The sequence below is a fragment of the Vidua chalybeata genome, chromosome 1 (genome assembly GCF_026979565.1).
Source record: "Vidua chalybeata isolate OUT-0048 chromosome 1, bVidCha1 merged haplotype, whole genome shotgun sequence".
NCBI classification, from domain to species: Eukaryota; Metazoa; Chordata; class Aves; order Passeriformes; family Viduidae; genus Vidua; species Vidua chalybeata.
Window position 1 is genome coordinate 236,697 of NC_071530.1, and position 18,881 is coordinate 255,577.

General features: G+C 49.3%; 2 protein-coding genes across 5 annotated transcripts in view; both read right to left on the reverse strand.

The window, feature by feature from the left end:
• Positions 1–13,309, reverse strand: part of SMARCD3 (SWI/SNF related, matrix associated, actin dependent regulator of chromatin, subfamily d, member 3) — an 85,202-nt gene extending 71,893 nt beyond the window's left edge. Inside the window, exons 1-3 of one of the 3 annotated variants that reach the window (XM_053941323.1) lie at positions 13,237–13,309; positions 12,412–12,571; positions 3,671–3,859 (exon numbers count right to left, since the gene is read on the reverse strand). The gene's annotated coding sequence lies outside the window, so the exon portion shown is untranslated. Of the gene's footprint in view, positions 1–3,670; positions 3,860–5,100; positions 5,925–6,933; positions 6,961–12,411; positions 12,572–13,236 lie in introns of those variants that run through there. The other 2 variants (XM_053941329.1, XM_053941316.1) reach the window with 2 other exon arrangements.
• Positions 13,310–13,604: 295 nt separating this feature from the next.
• Positions 13,605–18,844, reverse strand: CHPF2 (chondroitin polymerizing factor 2). Of its 2 annotated transcripts, none has more exons than XM_053938489.1 (4): positions 18,378–18,844; positions 16,001–16,565; positions 15,372–15,554; positions 13,605–15,085 (listed from the first exon to the last, which is right to left on the reverse strand). In XM_053938489.1, exons 1-4 carry the CDS (start codon positions 18,638–18,640, stop codon positions 13,823–13,825), a joined length of 2,274 nt encoding a protein of 757 aa, XP_053794464.1. In that variant the 5' UTR covers positions 18,641–18,844; the 3' UTR covers positions 13,605–13,822. The 2 variants fall into 2 exon arrangements, with proteins under 2 accessions (XP_053794464.1, XP_053794457.1); XM_053938482.1 differs by having other exon boundaries at positions 16,001–16,599; positions 18,378–18,451.
• Between the last annotated feature and the right edge of the window lie 37 nt (positions 18,845–18,881).

Sequence of the window (18,881 nt, forward strand, 5' to 3'; positions counted from 1 at the left end):
TGTAAACAACCATGATCAATGTGGATTAACACCTGGCTTCATGGCTGGTGTTGATGACTGGCTTCTCCAGTCACGGGATGTTTTTTGATGAATACAGATTACTAAGGAGAGATAGGATTCACCATCAGCCAGTTCCCTGAGGACCCTGACACATGTTTCATCAGGTCCCATGGACTTCTGTATGTACGTGTTCCTCAGATGGTCTAGGTCCTGATCTACTCCTACAGTGGGCAGGGCTTCATTCCCCCTGTCCTTACCATGAGATTCAGGGACTCCAGAGATTTGGGAAGAGCAATTACAAGTGAAAACTGAGAGGAAAAATGTTGTTGAGTACCTCAGCCTTCTCCATTTTGGTCATCACCAATTCTCCATCTCATTTATTGGGGGAACATATCCTGGCCATGAGGGCTGACATCCCAGAAACAGCCTGTGTCCTGGGCTGATCCCACAGCATAGACAGCATGTATAGGGGGGATTATTCCTGTTTGCACTTCTCAAACCTCACCTGTGGTCCACAGTACAAGACAAACATGGATCTGTTGGAGGCAAGCCCAGAGGAGGCCACAGAGATGCTCTGAGGGCTGAAGCCCCTCTGCTCTGGAGATGGGCTGAGAGAGACAAGGCTATTGAACTGAGAGAAGCGAAGGCTCCAGGGAGATTTTCTTGCAGCCTTCCAGTATTTAAAGGGGGTTTGTAAGAAAGACAGAGAGAGACCTTTTACCAAGGTCTGTAAGACAGGACTACGGACAACACTTTTAAACTGCTGTTTTAAAGAGGGCAGTTTTAGATTAGACCTAAGGAAGACATTTTTTACAATGAGGGAGGTGAAATGCTGGAACACTAGGTGTGATCTGTGAAGGTCCCTTCCAACCCATACCATTCTATCCCTCTGTGACCCACAGTGAATGAGCTTTGTACTTTCTCCTGCAACTGCTAAGATTGGCCCCTGTCCACACAGAGTGATCAGCCTGCCAGCCCATTCAGTTACTGTGTGGTTACCCCTATGATCTCAAGGAACAAACATGAATAAAACCCCTCAAGTAACCTTCCACTATGTCCTCTCTCTATCATGAAAATGGAAAGCTTAAAAATCTGCAAGTAACATTTTAAAGTCATTCCTCACTGGTCTCATAGCTGCAAACACAGCTTTTCTGTTCCATGTAGACACCACCTTTTAACTATAAATTCTGCTGTTGCCATGGATCATAGTATTTGTCAGGGGAAAATGACTGGTTTAAATCTTTAAAATTAATACATTTATAAATTTTCAAAATCATACTTTGTTGGACCTCGCAATTTCACCAAGTGAAGTCAAATTTCTTTCACATCGTAGATTCATAAAACGTTAAGGAGTTGGAGTGGACTTAAACATGATCTAGTCCCAAGCTCCTCTGCCCCGGGCAGGGACACCTCCCACTAGAACGAGGCCACTCAAGGCCTTACCCAACCCAGCTCTGAGCACTGCCAGGGTCGAGGCATCCACAACCTTCCTGGGCAACATGTGCCAATGTCTAACTACCTTCACAGTAAAAATTTCTTCCTAATATCTAACCTAAATTTCCCCTCTTTCAATTTGTACCCATTACTCCTTTTCCTATTACTGCAGTTACTAACAAAGACTCCCTCTCCAGCTTCCCTGCAGCCCCTTCAGACACTTCCACATAACCTTCTCTTCTCCAGACTGAACAGTCCCAACTTTCTCAGCCTGTCTCCATAGGGGAGGTACTCATCAAAAACATACTTGCAAATCAAAGGCCATGTGCTGAAAAGTTAACTTTACATGATTTCCCACTTCAATGCAATAGCTGTGCCTGTAAATATAAAAATATATAACTGGTAAATTATGTTTTCTTCTCTGCAGTTTAGGATCTCAAAAGGAGCTGAACTACCTTTAAACAAGTAATTTTAAGAAATTTATTCACAGGCAGAGAGTAAGTGTGCCATATTTGGGGGTGAAAAATACAATGTTGAATAGAATCTTGCAGCAGGCAAATTCTTCAGTCTAGCTAAGGCCTTCAAGCTAGCTAAGGCTAGTTCTGCTCAGGGAGAAATGCTTCTATCCCTTGCTTTGGGCACTGATCACAGACAGACACAGACACCACCTCCATGCCAGTACAGAAAACAGAGAAGACTACAGGACTGTAAGAGGCCAGAAAGGAAAGGATTGGAAGTTTGCCTCTCAAACTCTGAAACCTGTGAATGCAGAGTTTTTTTTTTTTTTTTTTTTTTTTAATGGAAGGAAGACTAAAACAGCTTTCCATAAAATTCATGAGGTCCTTGTCGAGCACAGAGCTGCTAGGGCTCTCAAATACATCCAGGTACAGAAATGACAGTGTCATTGTCACTTCCCCATCTACTCAGTGAATATTGGAAACAACTGACAAGGGCATCTCAGGCTGTCAATTCACACCTCACTTGATGAACACTGACAAAATCAAACACACCTCACTTGATGACCTCTGAGGAACATTCCCAGAACAAGACCTGTTAGCCAGTGTCTGCATTATGAAAACACTATGGAGAGCACAGTGCAACCTTGTGAACTAGATGAAAAGGCACATAAATTGTAGATACCTGCTTGGTTCCATGTACTCAGGACGTTTCTATGTAAATGCAAAACCTGGATAACTCCCCTGGTATTACACCCGAACTCTTAATCCTTTACAGTTTAAATTAAGAACCATTCAATTCCTCCAGCTGCATCTTTCCAGAAAAGATAAGCTCCTGGAATGCTGTTCAATTCAAGGAGAGACCACCAAATTCCAGTTGTTAGTCCAAGCACTCTGCTTGGAAACCACTGCACTGGGTGAGGAGATAGTGCCAAGTGATAAAGAGAACGGAATGTTAACGTTAACATCTTAATGAAAAAACGGAAGGAGTTTTCATACATAAGCCCTTCCAATTCCAGTGAGAACTGTTATAACCTAGGCTGTTTATTTCCAAAGCAAAATAGTATGCATTTCTTCTACCACACAATTTACACTATCAGTGAGGTGACCTGTGTAGGCTGTGAAAGGTGAGAAGTCACCAATCCAGGTGTGGCAAAAACAAAAGTCCCCTACAGGCATGCTGTGTACTGGCTGGGAAAACAGACAGGTAGCTACAGGTGGACATTCACAGCAGAAGCAACAAGAAGAATGTAACTAATGTAGAAAATGAGGATGTGAGTGGCAGATTTGGGCACCTTATCATGGAGATGCCCATCCAGCAACAGCAACTACTGAAGAAGTCTTCCTAGGTGGGAAGAGCTAATTTAAACCTGCACTGAGAAGGTGCCAACAGATAATAACCAGATAATAACCACCCGACAAGAACTAATCATGTTTACTTGTGGCAAATGGAGTAATGAATTACCACAAAGAATACTTGCTACTAGTACTACTCCTAATACTCCTCTTAGCAACTACATTCTTCAATATCACTTCCTCTGAGCCAGTCCACTCTGCCAGACCAGCATCTTCCTGCCAACACTAGCACAAACTACCACACAAGTAACTGGCTATTCAAATGACCAGTTTATGTCAGCAGCAGCAAGCTGGCGTCTTAGGATTCATTTCACAACATAGTATTTCCCATATGCCCAAAAGCAAACATTTCCCATCCCCAGTCCAAAGCACAGACACATCCTTCCTGACTAAAACAGGTCATTTTTCAAAGAGCTAAAACCTACCTGTATCAGACAAGGCAGCTGAACACCTGGAGTCACATCTGTGTAGACAAGAGGAAGCAAGAAACTTATCCTGTGGATGGAGCTGGAGACCAGCTATTATGTCATGATAAATTAGCAGGAGATGTTCTCATTGACCTTAAGCAGGAACAGCTCTAAGACAGCAGGCTGAGGATACATTTGGATCCAGCTCTGAAAGGAGAAAGTACATACTGGGTGAGAGGGAAATAACATACAATAAAAATAACATTTCCTAGAACAGCATGAACCCACGTGACACTTCATAAGCAGCACAACTTGCGGAAAAAGAGAGGGGGAGAAGAAAGGGAAGATGAGACTGACATAGCAGTTTGGGACTTCTCTGGGGACTGTGCACATAGGTGCATGACCAGGCTGCCAGGACAGCAGTTTTGCCCAGGCACTGGCCCATCCATGTAGGCTCTTCAGTTTCCCCACAGGACCCAGCTTGTATTTGTGGAGTCTGGAAAGAACATGGAGGTTACTGCTTGCCCATAACCTGTCAACCTATTGATCAGGCTCTGATAAGAACCACAGGGTGGGTGGGATTGGAGTGGACCCCTGGAATTTGCCTGTCCCAAGAAGCAAGGGTATCGTCTCACACAGATGTTCTCAACCTTGGGGAAGCAGGCCAGTTTAGGAACATTAACCGAGTCAGCTTGCTTTCATCCTTAAAAAAATCAATTCCTTAAAGAACTCAGAATCAGCTCCTACCAGAACACTCCAGCATTTTATCAGGCACCGTTAGCTGCCTGAGTAGGTTAAGGAGAGTGTGGCAAGCTGGAATAATTAATGATCCTACAGATTTAGGGCGTAGTCAGGCAGCTTCAGTGTCTGCATGCTATGATAGCTCCCAGAGAAGATGAACCAGGCTAAGAAGGAAAAGGGACCTGTTCCATGGGAAGAGCTGAGGCAGTTGCACCTGCACACACAAAGCCCTGCTGCTCCTGACAGCTCTGTACTGTAGCTGATGAAGAAAAGCAGCATTACAGCAGAATAGGTGTGAGCACCAGCGCACACAGCATTCTCAAGCATAAGCTCACATCTAGACATACAAATAGAAACAACTGTTCAGAGAATGGATAGGTAAGAAAGGGAAGTATGAGCATTGCAGTGCCAGCCTGGGCAGTACCAGGCAGCATGAGCAGAGTGGATAACTCCACCAGGGACAGGACCAAGGCTCTGTATCTAGTGGGGTCAAGAAAAGGGAAGAACAAGGGGCAAAAAGAAGATAATGGTGAATTCTGCTGAAACAGAGCAGTAGTAAAGGAAGGACAGAGCCCAGGCTCGCAGGGGCTGAGGCAAACACTGGAGTGGAGGCAGCGCAAGTGAGAAGGGAGAGTGCACGAGGTACAGAAAGGAACATTACTGCAGCGTTGAGGAAAAGGAGGAGAGCAAAGGCTGAGTATCCTCACCCTGCCTTAGGGGCAAGGCCAAGCTGCAAGTTCCTCCTCACAGAGAGGTCAGGGAATTCCACAAGGGAAGACGAGCTCAGCTTGTTTGATTGGTGGCGTCCCCATGGAAAACAGCAGATTGTTGATTGCTCCTGAGACAACACCAAAGAACTGGTTATTTTCAGAAGCTGCAGGACTTCCTTGAATGGGTGGTAGGGTGAAGTCAGTCTCTCCAAGAAGGGCAGTGCTGACAGCACCAGGCAAGGATAGTGCACACTCTCCCAGATCATGCTAACTGGTGAATGACATTGCTTGCTCCTCAGTCCCCCATTTCAATTCTACTTCAGTTTCTCCCAGCAGCAACTTGCACACAGGGATCCTCCACAGGCCATGGTGGTGGAGGGAGGGGAGAAGAGTTCAGGCTTCAGGGAACAGGAAGGAGGGAAAGAGCAGCGATCTCCAGCAGCAAACTCCTGGTGCCAAAGTGAGATGGTTTGCATGTGTGGGAAGTCAGGAGATATTCCAGAAGGCCATGCAGAGCATCAGTCTCTCACAGGCACGGATCTGCTAGTCCTGAGAGAGTATCTTGGACTGTATGTTATCTCCCTCTGAAGACAGAACTGAGAGGCATCTTAGAGGCAGCAAGTCAAATACTCTCTCTCAAAAGCTGCCATCTCCTGTGTGAAGGCTGGTGGTTCCCGGAGCACCAGAGACAGCAGTCAGTTAGATGCAGGGCAGCGCTGGGGCATCTCCAGGGACAGGGTGTTAAGAGGAGGACCCTCCTCTCCAGAGGATGCATGGACCATGTCAGGGCAGGATGGGCAAATCCAGAAGAGTGATGGTGTCTCCCTCGGTAAAGTCAGTCCCTGCTAAAGGAGACTCTCCCGAGGGGGCCTGCAGCCCACATTCGGGAGCAGTAAATGAGCACTGGGCTCCCCCTTTCTGCCTGGCTCTCCGAGCGAGCCGAGTTCCTGCAAGGCAGCAAAGCCGCCGGGGCTCGGCAGAGGAGCGGGGCCCGCGCTGGGACACCCGGCGGGGTCAGGCGGGCGCTGCACCGCCTAAAGCCGAGTCCGCGGGGCAGATCAGAGAGCGCGGCGCAGCAGCCGCCAGGGTGCTCCAGGCGCGGCTCCACGAGGGAGCGGCAGCGGAGGAAGGCGGCACCGCCGGGCGGTACCGGCGGCGCAGGGGTCCGCCCGGACTCCACCAGGTTACTCACCGGGCGAGCCCTGCTAGCAGCGCTCGGGCGGGAGCAGCAACGGCGTTGCCCGGGGTCCGTGCCCGGCCCTGGGTACCGCCGGCGCCTGGCAGATGCCCGGGGCAGGGCCGGGCCGGAGAGCGGCCGGGGCGGGGGGGCCGCGCGGCGCTCACCGTCCCGTCCATGCTCCGCTCCCGCCGCGGCCGTCCGCGCGCGGAGCGCCTGCGCGGCGCTGCGGAGAGCGGCCAGGGGCCGTCTGTAAAGTGCATCTCGCCCGCCGCGCCGGGGGACAGGGTCCCGCACCGGGAGCCCGGCCTCGGCCGCGCCGCTGCGGCGGGAGGGCGGTGCAGCCGCGGCCCCTGCCCCGCTCCCAGCCCCGCGGGGGCGGCGCGGCGCGGAGCTCCTCCCGGGGACAGGTGGGTGCGGCGCCCACGCCCTCCCAGCCCCACGGGCTGCTTTGGCTCCGCCGCCTCGACGGACCTCGAGAGAGACGCGGACTGGCTTTATGTCCGCCGCCGCCGCCGCCAGGGTCCCCAGCCCCGCCGCCCCTGCTTCCGCCACCACAACCACCCCCTTCTCTCCCCACCAGTGCCCCGCACACCGCCGGAGCCCCCTTTCTACCGCAGCCCCCAGCCCCGCACTCCGCGCCCCGCACTCACCGCCGCCCCCTGCCGCCCCCGCCGCCGCAGCCCCGGCGCTCTCGCAGCGCTCCCGGCGCCGCCGCAGCCTCCGCGCGCTCCCCAGCGCCGCCTGCCGGCCCCGCTCTGCATCACCCCCGGGCCGCGGGGCCCGCCGCAGAGCCCCCGCCCCGCCCGGCCCGGCCCGGCCCGCGCCTGGCTGGGGCCCAGCACCGCCCGGCACCGAGCGGGGCTCATCGGGAGGCAATGAGAATTCCAGTGGCGATGGGGACGGTAGTAGCAGGATGAGAGAGCAAAGAGGCCAGGGGAGCTCTGAGGCACGTGCAATCCTTCAAACTCAGAACCCGCCCAGAGCTGCGATCCGCTCTCCGCACGCTTTGCCTGGTGTTAAGGAGCTGGTGACTCCCGGGAGGGTCAAGATGAGGGTACCGGGCCTGGCGGGCTACAGGTCTGCGGTTCGGTGTCAATTGTAACAGGAAAATTGCTTCTTAAACACCCCGGGGGTGATCTGTGTGACATGCACTTTGACAGAGCAATTAGAAGAAACCTTCAGTGTGACCTACCAAAGCCCTGCAGTCCATGGGGATGAGGGAAGTTCGGACAGAACGAGCACTGACAATGAATACTTCGTAGTAATGCTCCAAGGAGCTGTGAGGAAGGAGTGAAAGGACTGAGCTCCACCTGCAAGGAGCCAAGCAAACCTGACAGCCTCACATGCTCAAAATCAGTGCAAGTCTAAAAGATGAAGTAAAATATTGTAAAGATCACAAGGTGGATTTAAGTTGTGCACATCCTTTTGGCTTTTTCACCATATTTTCTGTGTCACATTTTCAAGCTTATTTCCTACAGTTATTTGTACCAGCAAAACACTGTTGCAAGTGGAAAATGAGCTTCTGTGGGACCTGTCACCAGAAAATTGCCCCCTTTGAGAACCCATGGGCAACGGTTCAGCATGCATGCTGAGAAGATAAGGTAAGTGCCTAGCACATCCAGAAAGAGTTCGTAATGGGAGAGGGTGACTGAAGTACAGGTCTAGGGAGTGAGCCCTGGGACAGTGGGGCATGAAAGCATCTGGTATAGTGGGGTTCAGGCCACAACTCCTGGCTTGAGACCAAGCTGGCAGCTGGCACCTGCACATGCTCTGCAGTGCTGTACAGAATATTTCACAATGGATGTGTGACAAGGCAATGCTCCAAGACAACGAGAAGACAGCAAGCTCCTAAGAACTCTTTGTGCTGGAGTTGAGAATGGAGGAGTATGCTGAGCAATACCTTGCTGTAGCTGGGGAAATGTGCACCTGTTAATGAGAGCATCCTGCCCTCTCTCTGCTCATCTGACCAACAGCAACTCCAGAACTTCTGTGAAACAGTTTAGACCATCTGCAAGACCTGGGTTGCACTCTCCAGTGTGCTGGGAATTGGCTCTGCAGCCCTTTGGGGTGAAGCAGCTTGTGAGCTGTGACTGAGTGGAGAACATGCCCAGACAGACCTGAACTGCTGGTCAGGTCTGCCCCAGGGAGGGGAGGCCACCCTGGGAGATCCCCCAAGGGAGATGGGCTACTGGTCTAGGTCACATGGCAGAGGCACATCATTTATATTCTGGTCTTGGAGAAGACTGGACACTATGATTAGATAAAATACCCGAGTTCACAGCATCTGGGGTTTTTTTTTTGGGTTGGTTTTTTGTTTGTTTTTTAAGTATACTTGTTAATTTGGGATAGAGTAGCAGCTCTGTCACAGATGAAAAAGGTGGAGAGTCTATTTTTACCTGTTTCTTGAAGTTAAAAATGCAGCTGGGACCGAAGCTTCTTTTGTTTGTAACATACACTACACATCCTTCTCTAGGATCAACAGATTATTCCAACAGGATATATCAGCCAGTCTAAAACATGCAATGGATGAAATTACCTTCACAACTGAAGACAAGGAAGAAAAACATCCATTGTTGTGGACCCAAAGAAGGTGAAGTATACACAAAAGTAAACACACCCAGTGCATGTTGGGGAAAGCAGAGACATCAGATAAGAGTGTGCATTTCTTCAGGGCTATAAGATCATACCCAACAGTCATGGTAATTTGTCTTCCTGGCCAGTACATGACCCCACTGTAGTATACAGACTTGGTATCATGATCCTCACATAGTTCATCATTTCTGGCTGAAATAAAGTGCATCCTTGAAAAAGATCTAGTCTTTTTTAGCACAAGAGACAAAAACGGTGGCACAGAGTCAAATCATAAGCACACCTGACTGATCTACCCTCTCCCCGACAGTGGGCAACACTGCCTAGAAAAAAAAACACTAAACAGGGTAGATGAAGAGTGCTCCTTCCCTGGCAGCTCTCATAACACTTACAGATTTGTAATTCAGAGACCTGCTGTACCAGAGGTTTTGGCTTTGTGTTTTAACAGCCTTTGATAGATTTCTCTTTTGCAAATTTCATCCACTGTATAGTGACAGTCATGAAATTTAAGGCCATGAAGGACTTACTCTACCCACTTACATTTGACAAGTAATTTCACACTTGTCTCCAATGACTTCTGTTACACAAACCAAGTAAATTGTAGCACGCAGGAGAAGTTACCACTGTAATTCCACTAGCTACTCACTTGCAGCACTGAAAGCATGTGCCTGTTTTCCTTTGGAATTAAATCTGCTGCAGTCATGCCTTACCCCTGGACAACTAAAAGCTGTTTTAGTATCCAGTGTTTTCACTTTGTACATGTACTCACACACCCTAATCAGATCACTCACGACCTTCTAAGAGTTCATAGAAACATAGGAAGGTTTGGGTTGGGAGGGACTTTTAAAGGCCATCTAGTCCCACCCCGCCATGGACAGGGACATTTCCAACTCATAATAAGGTCACTCCAAGTCCCGTTCAACCTCGCCTTGGAGACCTCCACGGATGAGGTTCTTTGGGCAACCTGTGCCAGTGCTTTCCAGCCTCATTTTAAAAATGGTCTCTCATCTAGTCTGCATCTATCCTCTTTTAGTTTAAAACTGTTAAATCCAGTTTAAAGTCATTACCCCTTGTCTTACAACTACAAGAGTTCTGCATCTCACACTGTAAAATACTTCTTACAATCTTCAGGTAAGTTTTGTGATCTTCAAATGTTCTTCTTTTCTCTGTTCCCTAGAAGCCTTAAAAATAGGCTGTGTGCTATGCCACCAGGGCCCTTCTTGCTGTCTCACATCAACAGCAATTGATTTCTGTTTCCCCCAGACTGTCTACCTGTAAAGATCTGTTATATCATGTCTTAAATCTATACTTTACAGGGCTGGGACAGAGCCTGGATATTAGTGTCTGAAACAGTGGTCCAAGAAAAATTAAGCTGCTTGCACTTTAATACAGTCAGTTTCTTTGCAGACTTGCCTTTTTTTAACATGCAGTCCTCTCTGGAGGAGTGATACAACATCTTCCCCAAGCACGTAAGTTTGCATTTGAGTGTTCTAAGACAAAAGTCTATATGAAGGGCCTTACTCTTCTTCACTATTATCCTCTCTTCATGACTTTTTTTGCATATTTTTATATATCTGCTGGTTTTATTTGTAGCGATCTTATATTTGCTTCCAAATAATCAATTAAGTGTCAAACAACACTGGCTGGAGAACTCTCCCTCAGATAAAGACCAGAATCCCCAGCTTATGGATTGGGCAGTTTGCTGGCAGTATTTCCTGCCTTTCCTTTCCCACAGAGCTGGATTGTAAAAAAATAGAAGAATCAGCTTCCAGCTTCCCTCAGCTTTCTCCCAAGATACAAGATGCTCTTAAGAATTTTAAGTTCTGTGTAGTGTTGCATCATCATCTGACATACCCTGAACACAGGCAGGGACTTGCCAACAACAAGTTGGCAACAACATTCCTGGCTTTTGGGTTACATCCATCAAATCTCACTATCCTGTTTCCCATTATTCTTTCTTCTCTAATGAGGACTCACTAATGATTCTTGCTTGCCCTATGTCTTTTCAAATCCTTTCCTTTAGCAGCTTGTTTTACATCCCAGACATCCCCACCTGTCACATCCCCTACAGCTCTCAGTCAGCAATTCCTGACAACCAATTCCTGTATCTCTCCCACGTTAATGCTCAGCTTAGTGGCATGACACCCTCTGTGTCCCTGTGCAGAAAATCTGCTGCTTGCTTGGTTTCTTACAGCACCCAGTGTCCACTGCCAGTCCTTCCAGATGTGTTACGTAGAACAATGATCCAAGGAATTCTCCTTGGATATTACACTGTACTGAAACTTGCAATTACAAGCTCTGTATCCTCACTGACACCGGGAAGTTATTTTTCAGGCACCAGAATCTCTTTTGCATTCAAGACCAGTACACCATCCCCAAGGTGAGCAGCACTGGAGTTTTCACTCTGTCCGTCTCTGCCGTGGCACATGATCCCACCTGGCAGTCGCTGCATTCCAAGGAGACATTAACATGAGCACACACAGGCCTGTGCTGCTCACAGGGCAAAGTCCGACCTGGTTTTGCAGCGCAAACCCCTTGCCCACCAGGCAGTCTCAGCCAGCTCATCATACAGAAATGCCCGTGGGCAGCTCTGGGTCATGCCCAGCCATTCTGCCACTCATATAGTCTGGCTTTTGTCTAACAGCGAGGCAAAAAATTCTCACGCAAGCATCCTTTCTGTGTGACAGCAGAAATGAGGAACAGAGTTGTTTTCTTATAACGGCTCTAACTGCAAAAAAGGGAGAACCACCACTGCAGGTGGGGTCTGCAGGGCATGCTGGGTGTGGATCAGAGGCCCACTTGGGGTTCTCCACATCTAAAGGATATGAGATGATGCACACTATTCTTTTGTGTTTGGTCTAACACATATTTTAAATAGCACCCTACACAGCCCGAGTCTCTTTCCTACCTGGATTGTAATTGATCAGGACCTCCTCATGCAGAACGACTCTCATAATAATAAAAGGTTTCCCAGGTAATTGCTGTTGTCCTCATTCTGTGAATGTGTGCTTAGATGTTGCATATAGGAAAAACTTTGCAAAATAAGGGCATTGTTAACCTTGTAAAATCATGGCTCAGGCCTGCTACTTTGGCTAAGTAGAAGAGGACTATGGGAAAGTGACTCATCTGAACTGGAGGTAGAAAAACAAGTTATATAACCATTACGTGCTCACATTGTGGTGAATGCTGGTTAGCTGAATTACATTCGCTATGCTAAAATGGAATGTAACTGCTAACAGCCTAGCTACTTTAAAAGGCCTGTTTTTTCCAATAAAGGGCTCTCCTTTGCACCTGCCTGGGGAGTCTGCATTGCTCTGCTTCATTCACTTAGCAACAAACACACATCCACATAAAGCACTGCAGAAATCTGTGATCTTCCCATGTAAATGTAACTGAGACATGCCTTACTTGTTAAATAACAAAATCCGAAATTTCTATCCAATTTGAACCAATGTTGCTGACTTTGAATCCTTCTTTTAAGCCTTTCTAATTTTTCAGCATCTCTTTTGTTGCCCACACCAGACCTTCACCTCGCTCACCTCATGAGATGAGTGTAGCAAGTACAACCTCTCTCCGTCAGCAGTGACCCTGCAGTGATGAACAGGGTCAGTCACACTTGCTGGCTTATCACATAAATTCACAAGCTCACATTGGGGCTTTGATTTCTGGGATGCTGGCTGGAGAAATGATGCTGGAAAGCTGAAAAAGCAAAAGGATTAGTGGGGTCCTGGTGGATACCAAGCTAAACATAAGCCAGCAGCATTCCCATGGAACAAAGGTGGCCAACAGCATCCTGGGCCACAGCAGCAGGACTGCGACCAGCAGGTCAAGGACAATGACCTGCCTCCTCAGCACAAATGGGACATGCCAGGAGTGCTGTGTCCTGGAGAAAAGGAGGCTTAGAGGTGACCTTATTGCTCTCTACAACTTCCTGAAGGGAGGTTGTAGACAGGTGGGGGTCAGTCTCTTCCACTGGGCAGCAACTGACAGAACAAGAGGACAGTCTCAAGCTACGTCAGGGGAGGTACAGGTTGGATATTAGGAAAAAAAATTTCACCGAAAGAATAATAAAGTACTGGAATTGTCTTCCCAGAGAGGTGGTAGAATCACCATCTCTGGATGTGTTTAAAAAGAGACTGGACGTGGCACTTGGTGTTATAGTCGAGGTGTTAGGGCATAGGTTGGACTTGATGATCTTGGAGGTCTCTTCCAACCTCATCGTTCTGTGATTCTGTCCAGTCTGGGCTTCCCAATACAAGACAGACATGGACATACTGGAGTTAGTCCAGTAAATGGACGTGGAAACATTAAGTAATGGGAACTGGGACTGTTTTGTCTGGAGAACAGGCTTAGGGCAGTCTCACCTGTGTGTGTGTCAGTAATGGGAAAGTGTAAGGAAGACAAACAGCTGCTGCTCAGTGGCGTCCAGTGATGCTGAGAGAAACAATGGGCACAAATTAAAATGCAAAAAAATTTCATTTAAACAGCAGAAATGTAAATGTTACTATCCACTCTACTGCTGTGAGTCTCCATCCCCAAGATATTTAAACTGGAACCACTCTGCAGCTCTGGAAGAGCCAAAACCATCAAAGTGAAAGTGGTTGAGTAGCTTTGTCCAACTAACCCAGACAAGCTGTGTTTATGCCTCTTGAAAAAGTGAAACGCATAAATATAGGAGGGCGTTTACCTCCCTCATCCCAGAGGCTGCACAGTTTACAAGTGACAACATTACTCTGCCTGGAAAGAAAATTTAATTTATTTAAAAAAACCCCAAAATAAACCAAACCCCTCTACTGAAACAGCCTCATTCCATAGCCCATGTGCCTCAGGGTCTGAGAGAGTCTTCCTCCTCCCCTGACCTCACATACCCTTCACCCATGGCAAGGCTGAGAAGGGGATGGAAAGTGACGAGTGTTAAGGTGCTGAGAAGCTCTTGAAGTTTCTCATCTCTCAAGTGCTGTTGGCCTGTTCCTGCTCAAAGAGGGCCATGGCTAAATGTGAGCGGGATGCAAGTCCTTCCAAGTTACTGAGCACACAGCGGTGGTACAGTTCCTCGCTGAGCCGGGGATTGCAGCTTCTCAGTGTGTATTTCTGCACTAGCCCTGGCTCCACAGCCCTGAACAGGTGCAGGCCAGAATAGTGGAGGAAGACATCAAATACCTCCATGCTCTCCAGCACCTCATCTCGGTCCAGGATATCAGCTGCGAGCTTGGTACGTGCTGTCATGTAGTCAGAATTATAAAAGCAGGCCTCAGCAAAGGAATGTCTGTCAAAATGCCCATCTCTCAGGAAGTCAGTGCTGGAGGATGCTGTCTGATCACCACGGTACACCAGCGCAGGGTTGAACTCCTGGAAATGCACAGGGAAAAAGACTTGCCAATTGCTGATGGTATTCATGCGGCAGCGGTTCAGAAACTCCATGTTGATTTCTGTCCAGACGCTGGCCAAGAAAAACAGTGTGTCCACAGGGTGCTTCTTTGAGACTATATCCATGAGCTTTACTTGCGATGGCACCTCTGTTTTAACACTAATCCATGGGATTTTAACTTCTGCATAGCGTTTCTCTAGCTCTCCTACCATGGCTTTGACTCCAGCAAAAACATCCACCTGACCAACTCTCTGGGCATCGTAGGGATGGTAGATAAAAAGCAAAGTCAGCAAGGCATTATCATGTGTGTCCAGTGTGTTCATAGCAAACATATCCAGGAAGTTTGCTACAAAATCCAGGTCCTGCACTGTCAAGGGAAGCACCATTTGCACCCGTGTGGCCTCTGTCACATATGGCATGGGAATAATTTCCACCTTACTTAAGGGTCGGACCAAGCTCACTCGCTTGGCCAAAACGTGACTGTGACCCTTCTGAGTGGCAGCCTCCAGGAGCAGGTCCAGGGTGTATTCCATGCCCCGCGTGGGGTCGAAGCGCCGGTAGCCATTCAGCAGCTGCCGCTTGCTGAAGCGGAGCAGGGGCTGATAGAGACGGTTCAGCTGCTCCACCGCAGACTCAATGATTTCACTAACATCTGCCTTACTGGCTCCAGAGAGCTCACACTTTGGGGAGCCGTCAGGACAGGAGAACAGGTGCTGTTCCGTGAAGTAGTCCCAGCTGATCACCTCAAAACGAGACTTTGGAAGGAACGGGGCATTAATGCCCACAGGCCAGGTCACACCCGCCTCACCTGCAGGGGTCAGTGCTGTCAGGTTCCTGATCTGCATCTGTGCAAAGAGAGAACATAAACTGATTGCCACTATGTTCTCAAAGATCTAGGCCAGCTCCTCCCCAGGCCCACCTCAACCCCTACAACTGTACATGGGTAGTGTCACACCAGGAGTTTTGGGTAACCTGGTATCAGAAGTTCTGTTTCTGAGACAAGGGACTATAGCCTGTGTCTGATTGACAGTTGCCCACAAACAGAAGCAATGATCTTCCTCCAGTGTGCTGAAAATGAAGGAAATCCTCTGTTTGGTCAAGGAGTTTTTTCAGGTAGCCCTCACCACATACCTGGAGGTCCTGGATCTCCTGATAGACTCTGTCCAGCTGGATCCTGCTGAACTGCTTGTGCAGCCGGTACATCAGGGTCATGTCAGAAACAGGGTGAACCGCAAGAGCTGCTTGGAAATCCTCTTCTTCCTCCTTCTCCAGTTCAGTATTCTTGGCTAATTCATAAGTGTGATAATGCTGGCCCTGAAGCAGACAAAAGCCAGAAAGACTGGCATGGAACTTGAGTTCACAGAGGAGCGTTTCCTCACCCCACACACACGTCTGTGTGTACTTTCCATACTGAGTGCAGTTTCCAGAAAAAAAATGTGGTAAGTTGTACTTCCCACCCTGCACTGCATTCCCACTTGCTCCTCAGTACCAACATACCCTTTATCGTGCCCTCAAAAACCTGTGAATCAGCCCTGCTAGTAAGGCTGAAAATTAAATCCCGTGTGTGCTCTCTCCCTCAACATACCAGCTGTGATTCTGGGCCCCCCCGCCAATGCTGCCATAGCACAGAGCCCTTCCTTCCTCTGCAACTCACAGCAGCAGCTCACAAAAAAAGCCACTTGGCTATGCAGTAGAGAATGAATCAGATTCTGGGCTTTGTCAGGCTCAGCTAACACAAAACCTGAGCAGGGAGGTAGTACCTGGAGCTGGGAAACACAAGTGATGCCAAGGAAATCAATGATGCAACGACCTAGCCACTCATCTGGGCGCACACTGAGGATCTCATTGCGGCAGCTGTCCAGGTGTGGGTGGAGCTTAAGCAAGAGGCTACGGGATAGCAGGTAGCCAAAGCCCCCGTGACAGTAACGGGCCTGCTCATCTCCCCCGATGAACTCCTCTGCTCGGCCCAGGTACACATCTTGGTTAATACTCAGGTGTGTCACCAGAGCCTTGACCTGCTCAGCTTGGGCATAGGTGTCATCCTGCATGATGTAGAACCAGTCATAGTCAGAACCAAAATGTTGATGGATATAGTTCATGGTCTCATACATGAGCCAAATGGGCCTCTCGTCGCCGTGGGCCACCAGCACCATGCCATGGGGCACCTTGGCACTGCGCAGCCCGGTGAAGTACAGCAGGCGTGGGAAGTGGTGGGCCACTGTCTTGTTCACTGCCACTGCCAATGTGTTCAATGTGGCCTTGGAGGTCAGCACAGCCACAAACAGTCTCTCATGGAATCCCAATTCTGTCTGAATGTAGCGAGTTCTGTAAAGGAAGTACATACCTACATGACAAACAGCTGGAGGAGAAAAAAAAAATCAAAGAATTATGGTAACCTGGGACAAATCATTAAATGCTGGAATCTACCCAGGGTGAAAAAGTCAAGCCTAGTCATAGAGGTTTAAGAGAAGACTCACTAGTGAAAATCCCATTTTGTAAAAACACTTGCTTCTTTCAAGGTCGCTACAATCTCACATTATCTATTTGAGCTAGAAAACTGTGCCACTGCAATTAAAATTAAAATACCACAGAGCTAACCACTTGAAGCTTAGTACACGGTGCAGCTTAGCAGGTATGCTCAACAAAAACACAGGAATTATTATTAAGGAGTCTCTAGTGCTGGTGGCTGAGGGGTGCTGGAGTACACCAGCTGCACACGGGGCCCTGGGTGCTGGGAGATCACTGAAGACCCAGGCCATGAACCAGCAATGGGTGGTGGTCTTTGGCCACACAAAAGGCACAAAGCCCGGCAGGACCCAGTGAACAATGAGGAGACTCCAGACCAAAAACCACCACTGCACCAAGGGGCACATGAGGAAACATATGAAGAGAACAGACAGACTGTGAGGGTACAAAAGTCCAGGGGTCCCTTTGTTCAGGGTCCCTCTGCAGAGGCACCACCCTGAGCTGTTATGATATTGCTACACCATAAGTGAAATACTAAGAGAAACCAAAGAGACTCTGCTACAGGAAACCTGGGGCCAAGGAAACTTGTCTGGCAGTATGAGCGTGGTGTGTGGAAGGAGCTGAGCAAGGCACCTCTTGGGTCACCAGAGCTGCAAAGGAGCCTCGGTCCCAGCAAGGACAGCCTAGGGCAGGCGCGGCCCAGGGCGGGCACAGTGTGGCACCCAGAGTGGCTCCTGGATGGTCAGGCAGGAAAATTTCCTTAACACATACACTACGATTAGTTGACCAGAATTTCCCTAACAAGTAGACCAGTTAAAACAAGTTTTGAAGAATAATTTAACATGTTCTATTAAACATGAGTAACAAAACAGCTCCCAGATCTCAGAATGGTTTGGGGCAGAAAAGACCTTTAACGTCATCTAGTTCCAACATCCTGCCACAGGCACAGACATCTTCCACTAGACCAGGGTGCTCCAAGCCCTGTCCAACCCAGCCTAGGACACTGCCAGGGATGGGACAGCCACAACTTCTCTGGGTAACCTGTGCCAGTGCTTTGCCATCCTCACAGGAAAGACTTTCTTCCTAATATCTAATCTAAACCTACTGCCCTTCAGTTTGAAGTCACCCTGCCTTGTCCTGTCACTCCATGTCTTTGTTAAACAGTCTCTCCATCCTTCTTGGCTGCTCCCTTTGCAGTACTGTAAGGCTGCAGCTAGAACACTGTGAAGCTTCTTTTCTCCAGACTGAACAATTCAAATTCTCTCAGCCTTTCCTTCACCCCTCTAATCATCTTGGTGGCTTCCTCTAGACTCACTCCAACAAGTTGATGTCCTTTTAGAGTTGGGGACCCCAGGGCTGGATGCTGCATTGCAGGTGGGGTCTCACCTGAGCAGGGCAGAATCACCCTCCCTGTACTGAGAAGAAATAGTCTCATTCTTCTTGGGCAATTTTGCTACCTTTTTTTTCCCTCAGGTTAATTTCCTGAACACATCTCTTGCAGCCCTTAAGGCAACAATCTTGGCCGTTGCCTTGGTGCACCACACTCTTACTACACAAGTTATTTCAAACAGTAAACTTCACCTCGAACCTGTTCACTTACACGAAGATTCAAAACTTCCCATGAGAATATTTTGCTTGAAGAAAATCCAGGCCAGAAAAAACATGCCTTACCTGAGCACTTTTTTGTAAGGCTTGTTGGGGTCTCTGTAATACGGCACAATCCGAGGCCTGAAGTCCTCGTGGCCCGGGCCCGGCCTCCCCTCCGCTGCCTCGGGCGGAGCCCCACGGGCGGGCGGGCCCGGTGCCAGGCAGCGCTCCTCAGCCGCGCCGTGGCTCCAGGAAGCGCGCAGGAGGCTCAGGCTGCAACCCAGGGACAGCCCGAGCAGGAGAGGCAGCGCGGGCCGCAGCGCGCTCAGGACCGCGCCCAGGCGCATCGCGGCAGCTACGGCCAGGCCGGGCTCTCGGAGCAGCCGCAGGACATGGCGGGCGCGGGGCGCTCGGGCGGCAGCGGTCCCGCGGGACGGCGGCCCCAGGGCTCTCTTACCCGCAGGCCGGTGACAGGACGGAGGGCGGGCCGGAGTTCCGAGACAGGGGCGCGGGGAGTGACGGCGGCTCCAGCCCGGCCGCGCTCCGCCGCTGCCACCTCACCTGCCACATCGCCCCGCGCGCTTCCGC

Excerpts from the sequence above, each read along its gene's own strand:
- CHPF2 (XM_053938489.1), bottom strand. The coding sequence starts at position 18,640 with ATGCGCCTGGGCGCGGTCCTGAGCGCGCTGCGGCCCGCGCTGCCTCTC. Across the intron at positions 15,555-16,000 it reads CTTGTGTTTCCCAGCTCCAG|GGCCAGCATTATCACACTTA; the intron begins GTACTACCTCCC and ends TGTCTGCTTCAG. Across the intron at positions 15,086-15,371 it reads AGGAGATCCAGGACCTCCAG|ATGCAGATCAGGAACCTGAC; the intron begins GTATGTGGTGAG and ends CTCTTTGCACAG.